At 36.3% G+C, this 18,969-nt stretch overlaps 1 protein-coding gene across 1 annotated transcript in view; it reads right to left on the reverse strand.

The window, feature by feature from the left end:
• LOC115211650 (vacuolar protein sorting-associated protein 18 homolog) overlaps positions 1 to 18,969 on the reverse strand; it is a 57,570-nt gene that overhangs the window by 19,634 nt on the left and 18,967 nt on the right. The window contains exons 6-16 of the mRNA XM_029780285.2: positions 18,670 to 18,754; positions 17,014 to 17,093; positions 14,440 to 14,549; positions 13,896 to 13,984; positions 12,169 to 12,267; positions 9,643 to 9,724; positions 6,163 to 6,246; positions 3,875 to 3,932; positions 2,681 to 2,784; positions 1,294 to 1,354; positions 227 to 291 (exon numbers count right to left, since the gene is read on the reverse strand). Coding sequence (XP_029636145.1) covers positions 227 to 291; positions 1,294 to 1,354; positions 2,681 to 2,784; positions 3,875 to 3,932; positions 6,163 to 6,246; positions 9,643 to 9,724; positions 12,169 to 12,267; positions 13,896 to 13,984; positions 14,440 to 14,549; positions 17,014 to 17,093; positions 18,670 to 18,754 — 917 coding nt within the window. The remainder of the gene's footprint in view (positions 1 to 226; positions 292 to 1,293; positions 1,355 to 2,680; positions 2,785 to 3,874; positions 3,933 to 6,162; positions 6,247 to 9,642; positions 9,725 to 12,168; positions 12,268 to 13,895; positions 13,985 to 14,439; positions 14,550 to 17,013; positions 17,094 to 18,669; positions 18,755 to 18,969) is intronic.

Consider the following 18,969-nt stretch of genomic DNA (forward strand, 5'->3'; position numbering starts at 1 on the left):
TCCCCTCCCCCAAACTTGCTGGCCTTGTGCCAAAATTTGAAACCAATATTAATGAATGCATTTGGGAACAGTATCCAAGTTCTCATAGGGGTGATGTCACCACATCTCTTCTGAATAAATGGTGTGTTGATAAATAGAACAGTCAATCTTGCTCATTAACACATACACAGAAAAACAACTCTTAAATGAACTGGTATGAATTGATAGTAATTAAACTAGAACTTACCTTTTTAAAGAAAAAAGATGGTCTGCTTCTTTAGTCATTACTTCGTCTAATTGCATCCTATTGTCCTAAAACAAGAAGAAAACTCTTAGTGATATGTTGATGATGGGTACAACTGAAACACTGCTAAAAATAGCCTTTTGTTGTTTGTTACTTTAGTATAACTTGTACTGGTTACTATATTTACTATAATTTGTATTCTGATTTGCTTTGGTGAAACCTTCTGTTGAATTCACTTAGGATAGGATAGAAAACAGGCTATTATTAGACACATTAAACCACATGAAGCATGGGCAATTACTTTCAAGTCATCATTAGGTGACCCTCGTTTGTAGTTTTGTAAAAAAAATATACTTGGTGTCTATTACAGAATTTACATTAGTAAAATATTGAACAGATCCAAGAGAGACAAAGGTGAGATTAAGTAAGATTAACAGAATAAACGATAAGGATTGAAGCATGTTTCAAGCTATAAGATGCGATCAGATGACAAATAGCTTTACTGGTAGCAAAAGAGTTACAAATAATTTTTAGCCCTCTAATGTGTGTAATAGAAAAAAAATAAAGAAGGGAAATAGCTCAAATGAACTACTGGTATGAAAAAACAAATCAGAATATTAATTGTGGTAAACATGGCAACCAATTTATTGAAATTTTCCTCTTAATTGGAGAAAGAAAACAGAAAATTAGCAGTAATTGTCAATGACTCTCAAAGGAAGGAAGGCAATCATTTCAAGAAATTAAGAATTGGTCACTCAAAGTTTATTTATATACCAAGGATAAAGAATAGCCTATGAGGTTAAAGAGACTGAAACATGTCTATGGTTGTCTCTTATTTACGAACAATGATCAGACTTTTCTCTACCCATGTAAATTAACTTTGGGAGACATACTATTCATGATATTGCTTGTAGGAAATATTTATTTTAAATTATAAAAACAATAATCTTTAACCTTTTATCACTCTGCATCAGACACATTATTATGGCCTCAAATGTACCTTTATGATTTGTTAAGATAATACCTGAATTTTTAAACAAGATGTGAAAATAATTAAAAAGCATTATTACTCGACAATATTCTTTAGCTTGGTCAAATTTGCCTTGGTCAAGATAGATCCGCCAGACATCCCTGCAAAAAGAAATTTTAAAATATATAGCTAATACAATAAACAGAAAAGAATTTCAAAAACCTTTATATGAATAATGTAGGCATATGAAACACTTACAAATATAAATGAAAATAATGGTATTAAAAATAGCTTGATAAGAATGAATTGCTTAGTAAATTACAAAATGATTTTGGAAAATGATGAAATGATTAGAATTGTTAGACACATCTAACTCATTAACTTTACAAACTACTTTATGTTTTAAATAGTCCAGGGTCTTCATTTGATATATGTACCTTGCCTCTAAAAAATCCTGTATATCATAGTCGTAGGAGTGGCTGTGTGGTAAGTAGCTTGCTTACGAACCACATGGTTCCGGGTTCAGTCCCACTGCATGGCACCTTGGGCAAGTGTCTTCTACTATAGCCTTGGATGTATGTGTGTTTGTGTTTGTCCCCCACCAACATTGCTCAACAACCGATGCTGGTGTGTTTACGTCCCCGTAACTTAGCGGTTCGGCAAAAGAGACTGATAGAATAAGTACTAGGCTTACAAAGAATAAGTCCTGGAGTCAATTTGCTCGACTAAAGGTGGTGCTCCAGCATAGCCACAGTCAAATGACTGAAACAAGTAAAAGAGTAAAAGAGATAGCAGGAAATTATGTTTATAATGAATTTTTTTTATCTTTCACTTGTTTCAGTAATTGAACTGTGGCCATTCTGGGACACCACCTTGAAGGGTTTAGTTGAACAAATCAACCCTGTACTTTCCTTTTTGTTTCAAGTTTTGTTCTTACTGTATCAGTCTCTCTTGCAGAACTGCTAAGTTACAGGTTTGTAAGCAAATGAATACTGGTTGTCAAAGGAGTGGCCAGGGAGGGGTAGACAAACATGTGTGTGTGAGAAGACCCATCAAACCAAGTGAAATGATAGTCATGGCCGATGCTGGTGTCACGTAACTGGCATGTATAAGCACCCATTGCACTCTTGGCATGGTTGGTGCTAGGAAGGGCATCCAGCTGTAGAAACCAAGCCAAATCAGATTGGAACCTGGTGTAGCCCTCCAGCTTACCAGTTTCAGTCAAACTGTCTAACCCATGCCAGCATGGAAAGCAGACACTAAATGATGATGATGATACAGCCAGAAAAGATATATGTAAGAACAAATTGTATAAGCATATGTCTGATAATAAAAAACAAAATGAATTCTGAAATTAAACATAAACTAAACATAAAGGCAGCACCTCAAGATGGCCAGAGCCTCTTGTTGAAACCAATATAAGAATAAAAGAATATATATTGAGGTTTTAGTTATGGAAAAAGGAATTGAACAATATAAGAACAAACCTGTACTCCTGGTTAACCTTATAACTATAGATGTGTTGGGAAGTGTATGCCCAAATATTTCCAGACACAGGATCTTTACAAAGTCCAATGAATTTTCCAACCCTCTGAAAACATGAAAACAAAAACTGATGAGTTACAATGAAAGTTTTTTCTTCTACTGCTACATCTCTTTATAATTTGGTAATCCTCGTTGCCAGAGCAGCTGACTGGCTTCTATGCCAGTGGCACGTAAAAAGCACCATTTGAATGTGATCATTACCAGCGTCGCCTTACTGGCACTAGTGCTGGTGGTACGTGAAAACACATTTGAGTGAGGTCATTGCCAGTGCCACTGGACTGGTTCCTGTGCAGGTGGCACATAAAATCACCATTCGAGCGTGGCCGTTGCCAGTACTGCCTGATTGGCCCTCATGCCGGTGGCATGTAAAAGCATCTACTACACTCTCGGAGTGGTTGGCGTTAGGAAGGGCATCCAGCTGTAGAAACTCTGCCAGATGTAATTACATCGTAATCTACACCATCTAAAATGTGTCTTCTAGGAAATTATGCAACAGTTGGTTGCATAATTGTATTTATGCTAGTCTGTTGCGGTTAAATTAGGTCCCATATAAATCAATCTATAAAATTGTGCGCTTAGAATAAAGAATAAAACCCTGGTCTTTATTCTAAAATAAAATATGCCAGAATATATCGTTTTATCATTCTGAAAACTTTCGTTATTATTTTAATGTTTGCTTTGCCATGCTTGCATGGTTGGACAGAGTTTATTGAGGCATATTTTTTTAATGGCTGGATGTCCTTCCTGTCTCCAACCCTCATCTGTTTCTAAGCAAGGTAATATTTTTCCATGGCCAGACATATTTTTGCAGAATATTCAAAATGAAAGCTAATGCTTGTGTCTACATATCCAACTGCTGTAAATTTAAGCGGAGTTTATTGAATTTCCTCAACAGCAATCAAAAACATTCACACATAGCAGAAAGTAAATAGAAGTAATATATGAAGGGAAAGCTAGAAATTTGTCTTAACAAATAAAAGGACCTTTATAAAATTAGATTAAATATTTGAAAGTAATTTTATTTTAAACTGATAAACATAGGATTTGATTTTTACTGTGAGAAAATTTCAAAATTGTTTTTCCTTTTTTTTTCTTTTAAATGAAGGAATGAAATGAAAAGACAAAGAGACACTGACCTCTGGAAATACATCATCATAAATCAGTTGCTCATTAAGAAGGCACACTGCTTTCATTCTGAAGAAGAAGAAGAAAATATGGATAAATTCTTAGATATTTTTATCATTGCAGTTTAACCCTTTAGCATTCAGATCACTGTATCAAATGTAATGCTTATCAATTCACATTTTATAAAAATTAGTCATGTATTATCTTGTAGCTTAGGGATTTTGAAGATGTTCAGGACATTTATTAGCAGACAAATGCAATTATAAAATAAATTTCATTGCAAACAAAAAGAGACAAGAGAGAAAAAAATGACTTCCTCATAAAAGCCTTTCAATATGTCATGTCAGACTGTTTCCTTTCAATTTTAGTTTATTTTACTATAATTATCCATCATATGTTATCACTGTAAAAATAGTTCATGCCAACAAAAGCAGATACTACCGCTAATAGGCATATAAATAAACCTTATTTTGAATGGCTGTAGGCCCTAATAAAGCCTGTATAGTTAAAGCTCTAATATAGTTTGTGTTTATACTAAATAACATGCTATAAGCATGTTTATAGAGAATTTTTCATTTGGCGAATTTTGAGCCGTTTAGCTTAGTGTTCTTGTAATATTTAAAACAAAATCTAATTAATTATAACGTCCTCTTTAAAGGAAAAAGTTTTGCTTGGTCATCATCATCATCATTTAACATCTGTTGTCCATCTGGAAGGCTGCACCAGACTCCAGTCTGATCTGGCATGGTTTTTTTATGGCTGGATGCCCTTCTTAATGTCAACCACTCCAAGAGCGTAATGGGTGCTTTTATGTTCCACTGGCACAAGTGCCATTTGCATGACACCAGGGTGCTTTTACGTGCCACCGGTATCTGCCACGACTGCGATTTTGCTTGGCTTGATGGGTCTTCTTCTCAAGCACAACATAATGCCAAAGGTGTTGGTCATTGCCTCCATGAGGCCAATGAAATTAATGTGAATAAGAAATATAAAAAAAGCATATACAAATTAATATTGGTTTCAAATTCTGGCACAAGACCAGCAATTTAGGGGGCAGGGTAAGTTGCAATACATTGACTTCAGTGCTCATCTGGTACTTATTCTATCAAATCAGAAAGGATGAAAGGCACAGTCGACCTCAGTGGAATTTGAACACAGACTGTAAAGATGGACAAAATGCCACTAAGCATTTTGCTTGGCATGGTAACAATTCCACCAGCTCCCCACCTAAAATCTACAAATTAATATTAACCCAACTATTAATATACAAAATACTTCCCTTAGATTAGATTTGAAGGTCTTATTATACACCGGGCTACTAATAAAGATTTCATCCATGTAGTGAATCTAGGGTGTCAGTTTGGAAGACCCCCATCTCCAAATTCCTCTATTAACAGGAAGCTTACAAAACATTCTTATTTCTTTACTGCCCTCAAGGGGCTACATACAGAGGGGACAAACAAAGACAGACAAATGGATTAAGTCAATTACATCGACCCCAGTGTGTAACTGGTACTTATTTAATCGACACTGAAAGGACGAAAGGCAAAGTCGACCTCGGCGGAATTTGAACTCAGAACGTACCGGCAGACGAAATACCGCTAAGCATTTCGCCTGGTGTGCTAACATTTCTGCCAGCTCACCACCTTCTGCTTACAAAACACTCATCAATCCTATCGGGTTAAGCTGTATTGCTTCATCTATTCATAGCTTTCTAGACTGAGTTTTTTTTTAGAATAGAGTACCTCGACTAAAGACACAACATAGCACTGGTAATAAGAGATGGACTGAAAATGGAACAAGGTGGTTAGGCACAGCTGTTTGGATGTTAATGATTTGACAGGAATGACTGGACATTTAGCCTGTTTTGGTGTCAGTACCTTTTGGCACGAGTGGCAAACATACAAACACACATGCATGAACACACAGAAATATACACATACAGATAGAGTGAGGGAGAGAGAAAGATATATAACAATTTATTAATTGGACACAACTAACATCTACATTTTCTCTTTCCCCCCACACAAACACACATAGACACTCACAGAGAAACAGAGAGAGAGAGAGAGAGAGAGAGAGAGAGAACAAAAGAAACATTAAACTGTCTTTATGGAGGGGGAACATTATAATTAAAATGTCTACCCTCAAATAAGTGGTGCCAAAATGCCTTATACCTAGACTAAAGACCCTTCTACTGGTAAGTCAACACTACTACTGATTTAGACAACAGCAGCCTTTAATACCATTAAAAAAAAGAAAGTAAGTTACAAAAGGAATTAAAGTTATGTTAACTCACCTGTCAGGAAAAAGTATAAGAACATGAAATTCAGTGAGAACAATGGAAAGAGGTACGACTTTATTGTTGCTCTCAACAGGGTAATTGAAATGGTTCAGGAAAATAAGTTTTTTTAAAAGCATCATACATGTATTTGTTTTGTAAGATTCTTGGAAGTAAAATCTTGTATTGAAACTTGGAGATGAATATAAAGTAAAAAAAAAATAAGCAATTACATAGAAGAGGAGATACATGAGAGCCACATTATCATTGATAAGGTCATGGGCTGTGATGAAAGAGCTTTGATAATTTAGGTAATTAAATGACTAATCGGCGCAGGAGTGGCTGTGTGGTAAGTAGCTTGCTAACCAACCACATGGTTCCGGGTTCAGTCCTACTGCATGGCATCTTGGGCAAGTGTCTTCTGTTATAGCCCCGGGCCGACCAATGCCTTGTGAGTGGATTTGGTAGACGGAAACTGAAAGAAGCCTGTCGTATATATGTATATATATATATATACAAGTGTGTGTGTATATGTTTGTGTGTCTGTGTTTGTTCCCTTAGCATTGCTTGACAACCGATGCTGGTGTGTTTACGTCCCCGTCACTTAGCGGTTCGGCAAAACAGACCGATAGAATAAGTACTGGGCTTACAAAGAATAAGTCCCGGTGTCGATTTGCTCGACTAAAGGCGGTGCTCCAGCATGGCCGCAGTCAAATGACTGAAACAAGTAAAAGAGTAAAAGAGAGTAATCATCTAATTAACTGGCAATAAAATTGAAGTGAAATACAATCAGTGCATGTGCTTTGTTGACAATATGACCTATGCTTAAGTAACCATATTCTTAAAAAATATTTTTAAAAAATATCAAGACCATCAATTTACAAAAGATTTTAAGTGTTATTCTTTGGTTTGAATAGTTCAAAGTTGGTATAAACAACCATTCTAACACATTAGAAAAAGACTACAATATTGTCATGCCAACCACTCTGTGAGTGTAAAAAGCACCCACTACACTCACGGAGTGGTTGGCGTTAGGAAGGGCATCCAGCTGTAGAAAACACTGCCAGATCAGACTGGAGCCTGGTGCAGCCTTCTGGCTTCCCAGACCCCTGTCGAACCGTCCAACCCATACTAGCATGGAAAACGGACGTTAAACGATGATGATGATGATGATGACAATGTGTCAGTAAACATGTGAATCAATGGAGTAATAAGATATCATTACAATGGTATTTTACATGACATTACAGGAATCTTTCTTTCATTTTCCATTTATCCTTCTGATATCATCATTTAACATGTGGCTTCCATGCTGGCATAGGTTGGATGGTTTGACAGGAACTGGCAAACCAAAGAACTTCATCAGGCTTCACCGTCTGCTTTGGCAAGGATCCCCTTCCTAACTCTCTTTATGGCTGGATCCCCTTCCTAACACCAACCATTTTACAGAGTAGAGTGGGTACTGTTTATGTGGCACCATTATCAGCAAGTCTCTTATGCCAGCCATTTTACAGAGTGGATTGGGTGCTTTACACACAGCACTAACATTAGTGAAGTTTGTTTCAGCATGTTTTTTACAGCTGGATACCCTTCCTAATCCCAGCCACTTATATTCAGAAAATTGGTTATATTTTTCCTTCTCTGGACTTTTCTGTTTTCCTTTCTGATGAAGAGCTATGCTTGAAATGTCAAAAACTCTCTCTTTTTACTAAGAGTCAAACAAATACAATCTATATGCACATCCTCTTGTTGTTCTGTTATTGTTCTTCTTAATGATTGACTATCCGATTTGACTTTATATATATATGGGGATAATTTTTAATGTAAGTGCTTTTTACAGTTTTCAGTTTTGTAAATACATATTATGAAAAGCACTTACACAAAAACTTCTATCTTTTTTTAAAAGATTATTTTTTCATTTAATTTATTTTTAATTAAAATAGAAAAATCTTATTTCAAATACTGTGACTGCATCAAGAAATTTTTCCAAAATCTTTTAATATCATCATCAGCGTTTAATGTCAGCATGGAAAATGGATGTTAGAATTTCTTGATGCAGCCACAATATTAGAAATAAGATTTTCTTTTTAATTAAAAATCAATTATATAAAAAATAATCTTTTAAAAAAAAGATGGAAGTTTTTGTGTAAGAGCTTTTCATAACATGTATTTGCAAAGCTGAAAACAGCAAAAAGTGATTCCATTAAAACTTTCTCCAACAGGTCAATGTTATCTGATTTTCCTTTTTTAAAGATTTTCTTTTATATAAGTAATAATTTTTAATTTACAAAATATCTTTTTTCAGGCATCCCTGAACTTAATGTTCAGGCATTTGGTTCAGCTTGACCACTTGTTGTATGTACCTGTTATATATGTGTCACTTGACATCTTGTAACCTATTTGAGAAATTTTAAAATAACTATATTTCTAATTCCAATTAGCCTAGCAATGGAGAATTGTATTTCCTTATATCAGGAAATATGCTGTGCTTGAGAAGACCCGGCAAGCCAAGTGAGACCATAACCTCGTGGCCTATGTCATGGATGTAACCAGCCCACTTATGCGTACCTTTCTTTCATTGGATACTAAACTCTGCTTGCGAAGACCTGTTGAGGCAAGTGAAATCGAAATCAAATACGATGACTGACATCCGTCCTAGTGGAATGCTAAGAGCACCATCCGAGCGTGATCGTAGCCAGAGCAGCCAACTGGCTTCCTTGCCGGTGGCACATAAAAAGCACCATTCGAGCGTGATCATTACCAACGTCCCCTTACTGGCACGTGAAAAAACATTTGAGCGAGGGCGTTGCCAGTGCTGCTGGACTGGCTCCCGTGCAGGTGGCACGTAAAAGCACCCACTACACTCTCAGAGTGGTTGGCATTAGGAAGGGCATCCAGCTGTAGAAACTCTGCCAGATCAAGATTGGAGCCTGGTGCAGCCATCTGGTTCGCCAGTCCTCAGTCAAATCGTCCAACCCATGCTAGCATGGAAAGCGGACGTTAAATGAGGATGATGATGATAATTCACTTTATTACTGTTCATTAAGTAGGTGCAGACATGGCTGAGTGGTAAGAAGCTTGCTTCCCAACAATATGGTTCCAGGTTCAATCACACTGTGGCACCTTGAACAAGTGTCTTACACTATTAACCTTAGGCCGACCAAACCCTTGTGAGTGGCTTTGGTAGGCAGAAACTGAAAGAAGCCCATCACATGTATGTGCGTGTCTTTGTGCATGTTTGTCCCCAACTACTGCTTGACAACCGGTGTTGGTTTGCTTCCATTCCTGTAACTTATCAATTCAGCAAAAGAGGCTGATAGAATAAATACTAGGCTTAAAAATATAAGAACTGGGGTCGATTTGTTAGACTAAGCCCTCCAAGGTGATATCCCAGCCTGACCGCAGTCCAATGACTAAAACCAGTAACAAGTAAAAGGTAACTGTTTTATGTTTACAGGTGAATAAACCTAACAGAAGAAAGTATACTGAAAAGGATATGGCATAAGTTTAGAGTTGAAAGTAACAGAGTTCGGGCCAGCAGCACCTTGGACATTAATATCACCATAGTAGATTCCGGGTCCTAGAAAATATAAAAAATATGAAAAAAACAGTATAACAGAAAATCTCATTTGCATATATCTATTTTTCATATTCATTAGTACTTTGGTATTCAAAGCTAAATAATTTTAATTTTCAAATGATTTGAAATTTTTAATTACTCATTTGATTGAATTTACTCTTGAAATTAATTCATACAATTGTTTAAATCCTAGAATTTATTTAGGATTCAAGAATATGAATTGATCAGATAGTTAAAAAACAAATTAATAATTTTTATGAATCCAAAAATTATTTCGATGACAAAAGATTCATAATTTTGATGAAAAGAAAAATTACTACTATGAGGTCCGCAAACAGTCGCAGCTATTACAAGGGAGATAATCACTTCATCACAATATGAAGTGGGATTATAAACTTGAAATTGAAATTAGATATGAAGTAAAAGAATAAAAGAATGAAACCAGTTCAAATAATCTTATCATGTTGTTGAAGAAAGCTGAATAGATAAATAAATCACTGTAATGTTAAACAATTTATGATTTAAATTTGCTCCATCTTACATTACAATCCACTTTCTTCTCAATAAGACTATTTATAGTGAAGTTAATAATAATAATAATAATAATAATAATAATAAACATTGTGTACAGTGCTCAGGTGCACTACAACTCATCTAAAGTGCATATATAATCAGGTGTAGTTTTGACGGATTTCGGAAAGCATGAGGGCCTTAAAGGATGCAGTGTCATGGCAGTCAACAACTGACGCAGGCAGTTTGTTCCATGCTTCAGCAACTCTGAGCGTGAAAAAATGTTTCCGAAAGTCATGGGAGCTGTGTTGTTTTCTGACTTTGTAGGCATGTCCACGTGTGTTAGACACATGGAGATCAAAAAGGTGTTCAGTGTTGTTATTGGTGAGGTGGTTGACAACTTTGTGGGCGTTAACCAAGTCCGTCGCCAGACGCCGGAGCTTCAGTGAATCCATGCCCAGGGAAACAAGGCGCTCAGAATATGGTAGGTGTCTGATGGAGGGTATGCGTTTGGTTACACGTCTCTGAACCGATTCCAGGAAGTCAATGTTCTGAGCAAGATAGGGGTTCCAAACTGATGATGCGAATTCCAAGTGTGGTCGTACCATAGCTGTATACAGTTTTAAATAGATGGCTGGAGAGCGGCTAACAAAAGTCTTAAGTTCGTATATATCCCCATCATCATCATTTAATGTCTGTCTTCCATGCTGGCATGAGTATGGCAGTTTGATAGGAGCTACTGAGTCAGAGGACTGCACCAAGCTCCACTGGCTACTTTGGAAAGGTTTTTAAAGCTGGATGCCCTTCCTAATGCCAACCACCTTACAGAGTGGAGTGGGCGCTTTTTACTGTATACAGTAAGTTTGTAATATGAAATTAGGAGACAGGCATATTGAATATCTGATGATATAGCTGATATGCTCATGTGCTACCCCACCACCAAACAAAAATGCAAAAAAGCCAGGTGGCTATCAAGACAAAGAAAACACCAGATGATAAGACTACTAACTACATTTATAACATCTGACATATTCAAGCAGACTTGTTTAAAGCCATTCTTACAAAAATTTTGTAAATAAAAGATGTACAATTTTTGCATAATTAAATAAAGACCTTAGCACTGACAAAAATCAGTTCTATAAAAAAATGTATTAACATTTGTTTCTTCTGGCTAGGGGTGTAGAGCTAGTATGGATGTAGAAAAATATAGCTGATTTAGTTAATTAGTATATAACTAGGTGGTGACTAGATAAGAGTCATTAGAGCTGTGATTCGCAATCTTTTTAATATCTGGGCCAGATTCAAAACCAAGATTTTTTTTAGGGGGCTGCACCCCAAAAAAAAGTAAAACACAAAGAAGAATTTATTATATTTATAAACTGAAGACCATTGGTGGGACCACCAGAAGGATACTTGAGGGCCATATGTGGCCCTGGGATCTGGTTGAGAACTGCTGCATTAGAGTGTCAGGTAAACTGCCTTGCAGTATTTCATTCTACTGCATGCTGAGTTCAAATCCTGCTCAGTTTAACTGTGCCTTTTATCTTTCCAAGGTCAATAAAGTACTGGTAACATACTGGGATCAGTTCTACTCTCTCTAAGAACCAGCTGTTTTCAGAAAAGGTTCATGAGAGACCAATCACATCGTTTCTTTCTCCAGAAATGAAGAAAGATTCAATAAGTGGCAGGCCATTTCTTCCCATAGAAAAACTGGTAAGTTACTGGAACTATTCAAAGATGGACCAATAAGCAGTAAAGCATGGAAGGGAAATAAAGAAGACACCATATATTGTGTTCACCTGGTGGGATGAGAACTTAGAATGAAGAGGGAGAGATACTCTAAGGTCTGGTGATGTATTGTTTGTCAACTTACCAACCACTAAATTTATTAATATTAAAAATATCCAGAAATTAACAATTTTTTTAAAATTTACCTGCCATCAGGGCAAAAGCTTTGCCTCGTGATTTTGAGCTATTGTTAAATATACGTAGTTCACTTGTACCGAAATTATAAGGGAGTTCCAGGAATTCTTCTGTAACGAGATTGATAAATAAAATACATATATTTATTGCAAGAAAATCAATTGTTCAAAAATATATACTTCAATAAACCATTAATGACAGAACAAATAAAAATGAAAACCAGAATCCAAGCAACAATAGATTTGAATAATCAATAATGAAAATGTTTTAAATATTCCCTTCAGAGAATCATTACCAGATATAATATATGGGAACTGATCAAAAAGTATCAGGACTGTTGCTATGGTAACTGAGCTGAAGCATGTAGAATGAAGCTGCTTGGCACAGACTGACTTTGAATTCTGTTGCATGTGCACACAAAGTTATAATGTTCTCACTCACTTCTGTTGTTTATAGCAGTGCTTGGAAGTAAAGTGTGTAAAATGTGGTTGTCTCAAAAAGACTGGGTTTCAGTCTCCTTGATTGAGTCAAGGAAGACGAAAACGTTTTGAAAAAAGGTCATAACACGTGATGAATTGTAGGTCTACAGCTACGACCCTCACACCAAAGCTTGAAAGGAATCCCTCTTGAAAGGAACAAGATTTCAAGGGATTGAGGAAATCCAAGAGAAAGGAAAGAGGCAGCTGCTCATTATCTCAAAAGAGGAATTCCAGGATGCTTCCATCAATGAAAATGATGTTGGATAATGTGTATGACTTCAGAAGGAGACCACTCCAAAGGAGATTAAATGCCAAATTGATATTGTTGTAGTTTTCTTCTTATAGCACCAGTTCTGATACAGCTCCTGTAAAACCGTCCCACCCATGCCAGCATGGAAGGTAGATGTTAAACAATGATGATGATGATGATGAAACTTAGGTTTTGCATAAGTAAAAATGTAAGCTATGGTATGAAAGTATTTCCTAGCGTTAGCCCAGGGTAATGTGAGAACATGCTTTAAGCATATATCATCATCATCGTTTAACATCCGCTTTCCATGCTAGCATAGGTTGGACGCTTTGACTGAGGTCTGGCAAACCAGACTCCAATCTGATCTGGCAGAATTTCTACAGCTGGATGCCCTTCCTAACACCAACCACTCCGAGAGTGTAATGGGTGCTTTTACGTGCCACCAGCATGAGGGCCAGTCAGGTAGTACTGGCAACAACCACACTCAAATGGTGCTTTTTATGTGCCACCTGCACAGGAGCCAGTCCAGCGGCACTGGCAATGACCTCGCTCGAATGTTTTATATTCTGACTGATTTGATTTTCATTAACTTCAGTGTATTCTAACTCTTTATCATTTCAACAAGCCATATCTAGCCTGAATCATCTATCTACTTTATGTTTAAACAGGCCAGATCTAGCTTCTCACACTTACCCTACAATGTAATTCTAAAAATAAGCAATCACATCGTCCAAATCTCAATGCTAGAACATAATGCATGATTAATTCAAAACAATGTCAATAAATAAGCATTACATTTGATAGAGTAGTAATCTGAATGCTAAAAGGTTAAGTATTGCATTCTTGTGGAACTGTTTTAAGCTAAAAATACATACACTCTTGTACCATGAAAAGTAAAATATTCAAATATATTACCAGGGTACGTTGCACAGTCTTTGAGAAAAAGTAAAAAAAAAAAATATACATATAAAATGATGGCAAAACAAATTTTGATGGTAAAATACTTTACCTGGGGTATCAAGGTAAGTTTGAAATAACTGTTGGAATATAGGAGCTTCAGCTGAAGTGGAAACTGTTCCAATAAATTGATAAAGACGACTAAAAAAAAACAAAAACAAAAAAAAACATATTTTTAAAAAATGGAAAAGAAAATACAAAGAAAGACATTTAGAATACTAATTCTTGCTTTAAGTGAAAATGTTGCCTTCAGTTTTCTCTTTGCTTATAACCCAAAGTATTATGTATTCCAAATATGTTTAAGTAACATAAGTTATTCTTAATACTACTGAGCCATGATGATAACAATTCAAGGATTAGTTAATTCAAAAGAACCATAATAATAGTTACTGAAGGAAGAACCATTTATTGAACTTCAACAAAACGAACTTCATTTTCTCCTATAACTTTAAGTAAGAATATTACTCATTTATTATGAATGTGTAAGTGATACAACACAAACAGTTGAATATAAAAATTAAATATATCCCAGTGATTCATTTCTGTCTTGAGCTTATAATCTTACCAGAATATATCTTCATAAGATTTGGTCTTACCTAGGAGTTGTAACAAGAACATAGTACTTGCAATCTGTAGTACGTGATGGCATTCGATCAAATTCTATGCCAGTGATTGGTTGTACCTTTTCTTTCCCAGCAGTAAACAACTGAAATGAAGAACAGTTACAATGATAATGATTATTCATTAAAGATATTCAATAACAATATTTCTATATATTAGTTCCGAAGGTCCAGAAATTCAATACCATCTTTTGAGTAAGTAAACTTTATTTGCTTGTTATTTTATATTGCTCCCTTTACTCTGGAACTGAATAACTTTCATACCTTAGGATAATGTAGTCGACAAATAAAACTAAACAGTAAGTCATTCCAGCCTTAACCATCCTGCCTCTTTGTATATCCAGGACTATATTATTGAATGTACCTATCCACCATTTTTTGATAGTAGAGTTGATAGGAAGAAAATTTGGTTGCTATTTCTAGCAGGTAGAGTAACTGTAAAAAGACTTCCCTTGTTAGTGCAGCAGTAAGGTGGGTAATTACACCTATTCAATAGTTTTGAACACTATAAAAGGTGTCCAAGCAAAATTTAAAAAAAGAACATGTTAATTTGTTTTTTTTAGCATCTAAGAAGAGTGCTGACCCCTCCCTACTCCAAAGAGAAGAATCTGGCTGCAGAACTCTTAACTAAAAAACTTGACATATTCTTTTAAAAACATGGGTGTTAAACTTCAGTAGGGGTACATATTGTCACCTCTCCTTTTCATAATTTTTATGAACTGGATTGACATGCACAGCTGTTGTGTAAGTTGTACTACATGGGTGTAGGATTGGTCAGCTGATATTTACTAACATAGAGAGACTTAACTCATTGGAAGGTAATCTTCAGCATGTATTGAATAGGTTCATTGCTAAGTGCTGCAAGGCAGGGATGAGAAATGATGTTGCAAAGACTGGGATATTGGTCCTCTCAAAAAAGTCTTTGCAGTGCACTCTACATGTTAGTGAAACATCACAGAGACAAGTAGAGTGGTTTAAGTATCTTGGGACCATATTCATGAGAGATGGGAAGCAGGAGGCTGAATCAGTTGCAAGAATTGCAGGTGCTGGCACATTAACCCTTTTGTTACCAACCCGGCTGAAACCGGCTCTGACTCTGAATACAATTGTCTTTTTTTCATAAGTTTTGAATTAAATTCTTCCACCAAACCTTAGTCACAATTTATGTTCCTTACACTAACTTAATGATAACTAAGTTATCTTACTAAATTCGTTGTTATATTTAAAGTAATTGAAAGAAACCCAGAGCATCTCAAAATAAATACAGTAACGAAAGGGTTAATGCACCAGCTTCAGCATTCAATCCTCAGAAAAGAAGTGGTTGGTTAAGCCAAATTTACTATCTTCAATTCGGTTTTCATATGTGGCACCTTGGGCAAGTGTCTTCTACTATAGCCTTGAGCCGACCAAAGCTTTATGAGTGGATTTGGTAGACAGAAACTGGAAGAAGCCTGTTGTATATTTATATATATATATATGTATGTGTGTCTGTGTATATGCTTGTGTGTCGGTTTGCCCCCCCCCCCAGCATTGCTTGACAACCGATGCTGGTGTGTTTACATCCCCTGTAACTTAGTGGTTCAGCAAAAGAGACCAATAGACTAAGTACTAGGCTTACAAAGAATAAGCTCTGGGGTCGATTTGCTCGACTATAAAGACGGTACTGCAGCATGGCCACAGTCAAATGACTGAAACAAGTAAAAGAGTAAAAGAGAGTACATGGTCATGAACATTGGGTAATGACCAAAAGAGTACAATCGCAAATACAAGCTGCCCCTGAGAAATCTCTGGAGTAACATTATTTAACGAGATGTGTAGCTTGGAGGTCAGAGAATCTCTCCAGATTGCATTTCTCTCTTTTAGGAGGCACAAGCACTTACACATGTACACACACAACAGTAACTTCCACCTACCAAATTCAATCACAAGGCTTCGGTTGGACTGAGGCTATAGCAGAAGACACTTGCCCAAAGTGCCACGCAGTGGGAGTGAACTTGAAACCATTTGGCTAAGAAGCAAGCTTCCTAACCACATAGCCATGCTTGTGCCTACTGTGTCTCCTTATTGAGAAGTCGCAGTTCCAGTACTTTGGATATGTAGTTACAATGTTGCAGGAAAGGATTGTAAAACAGATTTTGCCAAGCTGAGCCAACTGGCAGTAGAACTAGGGTTAGACCAAGAACACGATGGTTGGATTAACATCTATAGTCTCACTTGGTCATACTTGGGAATCCAGCAGAAAAGTGTGATACTGGTTGCTTCTGATAGTACCCTATGAAAGCACCCCCATAGCCCTCCCAGGAATAGTAAGCGACAAAAATGGAAGGATGGATAAAAATAAAGATGAGTCGAGGACTCATATTCCTTTGATTATTTTTGATAAAATTATAGCATTTTGGAATTTGAAATAATTAGAAAACAAAACTGGAAGCAACAACTGTGATTCAAATTTTCACATACAATCTTTATCATATTAAAAATTGTTATACTATATAAGAGCAGTTTAAACACCAATAATAAAATAACATAGACATAATCAAATCAACAGACCTTGGAAACATAGCGATCCACTGTTCGACCAAATATCCGACTGTCATCTCCTCGAGTTAGTTCAGTTTCATAGATCAGTCCTGAGAAGCAAACAGAAGAAATATGTAGCGTATGAAATTTGTTAAGAGAATATCATTCATTTAAAACCTTACATATTTTAAAAACTTATTTTTTCACTCCAATAAAGAAAACATCACATCACAGATTTTCTTTGCACCAAATCTTTAATCCGCCAACTGTGCTGATTAAATTTTTACTGGTGATGTAAAACACTTAACATATGCAAATCAGTTCTTAAAATCTCTTTCTGTTGGCTATTAAGAATAAAATACAGTAATCCCTCGAATATCACGGGTGTTATGTTCCAAAACCCTTCATGATAGGTGAAAATCCGTGAAGTAGAAACAGTACTGTAGATTTTTTATTATTTTTATAATTTGTATATATTTATTTTATTATAAATGCAAAACAACCAAACAGGGGAATTGATGTGAGCTTAAATAATAAACCACGGTGCAAACATGACAGAGTGTAAGCACTCTGAGAGACAACTGCACTGGTGTGGTCATGTGTTGTGAATGGATGTCAGCTGTGTGAAAAAGTGTCACACTCTAGCAGTTGAGGGAACCTGTGGAAGAAGTAGACCCAGGAAGACCTCGGATGGGGTGGTGAAGTATGAACTTCAAACATTGGGCCTCACCGAGGCAATGACTAGTGACCGGGACCTTTGGAGACATACTGTGCTTGAGAAGAACTGACAAAGTCAAGTGAGACCATAACCCGTGGTCTATGCCAGTGGTGTATAACCAGCCCATTTATGAATACCCCTCATACATTGGAAAATAAACCTTGCTTGTGAAGACCTGTTGAGGCAAGTGAAATCAAAATCACTGACGTGGTCAATGATGTGCCAGTGGAATCTTAAAAGCACCATCCAAGCATGATCGTTGCCAGGGCTGCTGACTGGCTCCTGTGCCAGTGGCATGTAAAAAGCACCATTCGAGCGTGATCATTGCCAGCATTGCCTTACTGACACATGTGCCGGTAGCACGTAAAAAACACCTTTTGAGCATGGTTGTTGCCAGTACTGCCTGACTGGCCCTCATGCCAGTGGCATGTAAAAGCACCCACTACACTCTCGGAGTGGTTGGCATTAGGAAGGGCATCCAGCTGTAGAAACTTTACCGAATCAGATTGGAGCCTGGTGCAACCTTCTGACTCGCCAGTCCTCAGTCAAACCGTCCAACTCATGCCAGCATGAAAAGCAGATGTTAAACGATGATAATGATGATGATGATGATGAGGTGAACCGCGATATGGTGAGGGATTACTGTACACATACTACATAATATGAAATGTGAAGAATTCTGAAAAATACCCCACTTTATCAAAAACAAGATAACTCAGGTTCCCATGTCTCAAGTGCATGTGCACAGAACCATGTATATTTGGTTCTTGCATATAAGGATTAATAGAATATTTTCTACTGTTCAATAAATACAAATAGATATGAGACTGACACAACAATTGTACTGAGTTGAAAAATAATAAAAGCTATTACAATAGATAAATTGGAAGATAAAAGAATTTAGACAAAAATATATTCATTCAAACAATTTTGCTGATTATATTTTTAAGGTTTACATTTAAACTGACCTTTAGTTGTACCCAACAATATAGGACCAGTGAGGGTATCATTTGTATTTTGGGTGTTCCAGCCAACAGCATTTATTAGGTTTCCCTTTAGAGAGATACAAACAAAAATATAGTACTACTGCAAAATTTTAGGACAAGTTTAAATGGTTATTAAAAATATCATTATTGATCTCATAAATTCTTTGTATTCAGTAAACAAGTATCAAGACATTTTGATATTTATAACTGAATATAATATACAGTATTTGATGGTATAAAAAATATACAGGCTTATTAGATGCACCCCAATCTCAGCAGCAC

Source organism: Octopus sinensis, linkage group LG5 (assembly GCF_006345805.1).
Source record: "Octopus sinensis linkage group LG5, ASM634580v1, whole genome shotgun sequence".
NCBI classification, from domain to species: domain Eukaryota; kingdom Metazoa; phylum Mollusca; class Cephalopoda; order Octopoda; family Octopodidae; genus Octopus; species Octopus sinensis.